We start from the raw sequence: 4,199 nt of genomic DNA, 5'->3' as shown, positions 1-4,199 counted from the left end.
AATATTGCTGTCACTGTGTATAATCTTCTGGTTCTTCTTGCTCTACTTTACATTAGTTCATGTGAGGCTTTCCAAATTTTTCTTAAATTATCTTGCTTGCCATTTCTTATAGCACAATAGTATTCCATAGCTATCATTTACCATAATGTTTATTCATTATGGGAACAGCATAAGAAGATTAGGGACTTCTATTCCAGCAGGGCTATGGAATGCCCAATGTACCCCAGTTTGCAAAGTCTCTGGGAAACCATAGCTTAGGAATTGCCAGACATATAGCCTGCTCCCTAGCATGAGAAAAACAAATATTCTTCCAAGAAAATTAATGATGCAAGAGTTCCATGAGAGGAACATACAATATTCTATACAAAACTGGGTCATGCATTGACAATGATGAATTGACATGTTAAATTGCCACCTATAGAAAACTCTGTTCAAAGCCACCTAGGTACTCTACATCCATTGTCTCTCTCTTGTAAATCATTATTAACCATTGTCCCTCCAAAAGGGTTACCTAATCTCTTAGCCTATGTCATTTTCCCTATAAAATATGTACCCTAAATCATTAAACTTTGACACTGGTCAGCAAGAGGACTCCTGCATGTCTGTCAGTCTGTCAGTTCAGCCCTCCTGTAATCCCAGAATCATTTTTCTCATCTCTGTTCATTGACCCACAAATAATTTGTAAACCTGACCTCTACAGTCCATTCCCCAATTGATGGGCAACCCCTCAATTTCCAATTCTTTGCTACCACAAAAAGAGCTGCAATAAATAGTTTTGTATGAATAAATCCTTTCCCATTTTGCGGGAATCTCTTTGGGATACAGACCTAGTAATGGTATTGAAGGATCAAAGCATCACACACTTCTCATCAAAGATAATTTGCTTTCTGATAAAGATTAAGGTGAACCATAAATCCATCATCCTAGTCCCTCAGCCTCACCACCTAGAAAGTTATCCTCATTTCTTGCCTGCCAGTTTTACCCCCTTATCTTCTCTAAGAATACTGCCAATGCTCTAGTGAAAGCCCTCATCATCTCAAACCTGAACCATTGTTCCTGTAAAGAAATAGATGGGACTGATGAAATATAGGAATGGCAAGACCCTGAATGGCAATGGTTGAGTGACAAGCTTTTTAGCTGACAATTGGATTTGGATTTGTTCATTTCTGTGGCCATTGTTGGCTGTGGACAGTGAGAGTCCTCTCTGCACTGTGCTTTGTTTTCCAAGCACAGGCCTCCTTTCTCCTGCTAGAAAATACTCAATTGCATCTTCTGGTGCTCTCAGCCAGCTGGAGTGCCATGGGCAATTGATTTGAAACCTGAAGGCCTGCTTATAACTGACTGTCCCTTGTGCCTCTTACTAGCTATGAGTCTTTGGGCAAAACAGTCACTATGACCTTATATGTCCATTTGTTAAATAGGCCAGTGTGTCCCATACCTATTACCAAAGGATGCTTTCAGGGAGAATAGCAGATAATAAATGCTGATTGCTGAGAGACAAAGAAATAAATATTTACCTCCAACAACAGCAACAAAAATAGTTGTAGAGTCAGTCCTCTGGGCATAGTTCCAAATTGATCTCCAGAATAGTTGGATCAGTTCACAACTTCACCAACAGGGCATTAGTGCCCAATTTTTCCACATCCCCTTCAACATTTGTCATCTTGCTTTTCTGTCATATTACCCAATCTGATAGTTGTTAGGTGGTATCTCAGATTTGTTTTAATTTGCATTTCTTTCATCAATGGTGGTTCAGAGTATATTTTTCATATGACTATAGTTAGCTTTGTTTTCTCCTTATGACAATTGCCTGTTTTATATTCTTTGATAATTTATCAGTTAGGGAATGACTTGTATTCTCATACATTTGACATGGTTCTCTTTTTACCTGAGAAATGAAGCCATTTTCAGAGAAACTTGCTGGAAAATTTCCCCCCCCCCCCCCAGTTTTATGTTTTCCTTCTAATCTTGGCTGTATTGGTTTCATTTGTTCAAACCTTTAAAAATTGATATAATCATAATTGTTCATTTTATATCTGTAATGTTCTCTATCTCTTGTCTGGTCACAAATTCTTCCCTTATTAATAAATCTGATGGGTAAACTATTTCATGCTCCCCTAATTTGCTTATGATACCTTCTTTGTCTTTCTTTGCATCTATGACTTCCTTTACATAGAATCCTCAGAGCTGGAAGTGATATTTGAGATTATCTAGTATATTTTCTGCCCCTGCTGTAATTCAGGAACTCTCCACCTCATGACTGAATTATTACAATAGTGTTCTGTGTCTTTTTTTTTTTTTTAACTGTCTATCTTAGTATCAATTCTAAGACAGAAGAGTGGCAAGGGCTAGGTGATTGGTGTTAAGTGACTTGCCCAGGGTCACAAAGCTAGGAAGTGTCTGAGGCCAGATTTGAACCCAGGACCTCCTATCTCCAGGCCTGGCTCTCAATCCACTGAGCCACCTATTTTCCCACCCCTCCCCGAATTCCCAAGTCTTCCAAAGCTGATTATTTTTATATTATTGTAATTGTATAAATTGTTCTCCCAGTTCTGCTTGCTTCACTTTATATGAGTTTATACAAGTCTTCCCAGTTTTTGGGAAGTCATCTCCTTGATCATTTCTTATTGCACAATAGTATTCCATCACATTCATATACCATAGCATGTTTAGCCATTTCCCAGTTGATGGGCATCCTCTCAGATTTCAATTCTTTGTCATGACAAAAAGAGCTGCTATAAATATTTTGTACATATTGGTTCTTTTCTGATTTCTTTGATGTCTTTATCTCCCAACTTTCCATGCAATATTCTTTATATATTTTTTCTGAGGGATTAACTCAAAGCTGATGTACTTTCTTCTTCCACTTGATTTTTCTCATGTGGATTGCTGCTTAGTATGATAATGAGGTTAAATCTACCCTGCCCATCTTTAGATTTAATCACCAAAGGTGAAAACATCTCCATTTAACTCACAAGTTGGGTGGTCTGTAACCCAAGTGTGCTAGAGTAAGTAACAAATCAGAATTTACTGACTGCCTCCTGGGCAGTCCTAAGAAAAGTATCTGTTGTGATTGGACACGCAAACTAAGAGGAGGCCATCAGAAGTGATGCAAAAGAGACCCCTTTAAAAAGAGACCTCAGTGAGGGGAACAGAGCTGCTCTGCTTGCTGTGCTGGAGGACTGCTGCTGCCGCTACGGCTCCTACCACCGTTACCACTGCCGCAGCCGCAGCCGCAGCCGCTCCCGACATGTTCCAGGGGCTGGAGAACGAAGGCGGCAAGCCAAATTCCAGGGCAATGAAACCACCTGGAGGAGATTCAAGCAATCTCTTTGGAACTCCAGAAGAAGTTACTCCTTCAAATAAGCCAAATAGAATGGCATCTAATATTTTTGGAGCATCCAAAGAACCTCAGAATATACCTAAAAGGTCAAATCCTCCAGGAGTCAAAGAAAGTGGTATCTTTGAAGAGCCTTCTCCTGTGCAGGCTCGATATCGTTTGAATCTCCCTGGTGGGAAGACCAGTGACATCTTTGGGTCTCCAGTCACCATTACTGCGCCCTTAGCACACCCAAACAAGCCCAAGGATCATATTGTCTTATGTGAAGGTGAGGACACAAAATTGCAACTCAGAGCTACAGAAAATACACAATCTTCAAGAGAAGAACGTGATGAGAAATGTGACAAAGGAAAGGAGGAACAAGCCAAGGAAACTGAATCTAAAATCAAGATTGACAGCCATGAGCCCAGGCTGGGCCCCAGGCCTCGATCACACAACAAAGTCCTCAACCCCCCAGGTGGAAAATCCAGCATCACTTTCTACTAAAGAAAACTACTACCAGTATCTTCAGACTAGAAATTCTTCTGTTAGGGTGTCAAGGTTTATAGTCTCTATTTAGTACAAGTTGGGGTGGGAGGGGAAGGGAGGGGCTGATCATTTATGTGAAGATTTTCATGTAGCTCACTGCTCACACTTGTCTTCTAGAAACAGCTAGGGCTATACAGGACCAGGGACATTGAACTTTTCAGGGAACTGAGAAAATAAGTTAAGGCAGCAATAAGAAATTCCCCAGGTTCACATCTAAGAATTAATTTCAAAAATGAGAGAATCTTTGATAGAGTGAAAAAAAAATGAGGAAGTTGGGATCTTCATAAATACTAGGAACATAAATGTTTTGGTGGGCAATTCTACGTCTAGG

The 4,199-nt window shown here is 39.9% G+C and overlaps 1 protein-coding gene across 1 annotated transcript; it reads left to right on the top strand.

Moving 5' to 3' along the window:
- Positions 1 to 3,250: 3,250 nt before the first annotated feature.
- On the top strand, positions 3,251 to 3,827 carry LOC123243157 (jupiter microtubule associated homolog 2-like). The gene has a single exon (XM_044671344.1). It carries the CDS (start codon positions 3,251 to 3,253, stop codon positions 3,824 to 3,826), a length of 576 nt encoding a protein of 191 aa, XP_044527279.1. The 3' UTR covers position 3,827.
- The last annotated feature ends 372 nt before the right edge of the window (positions 3,828 to 4,199 follow it).

The sequence above is a fragment of the Gracilinanus agilis genome, chromosome 3 (assembly GCF_016433145.1).
Source record: "Gracilinanus agilis isolate LMUSP501 chromosome 3, AgileGrace, whole genome shotgun sequence".
Classification (NCBI taxonomy): domain Eukaryota; kingdom Metazoa; phylum Chordata; class Mammalia; order Didelphimorphia; family Didelphidae; genus Gracilinanus; species Gracilinanus agilis.
This window is presented reverse-complemented; position numbering and strand designations above follow the sequence as displayed.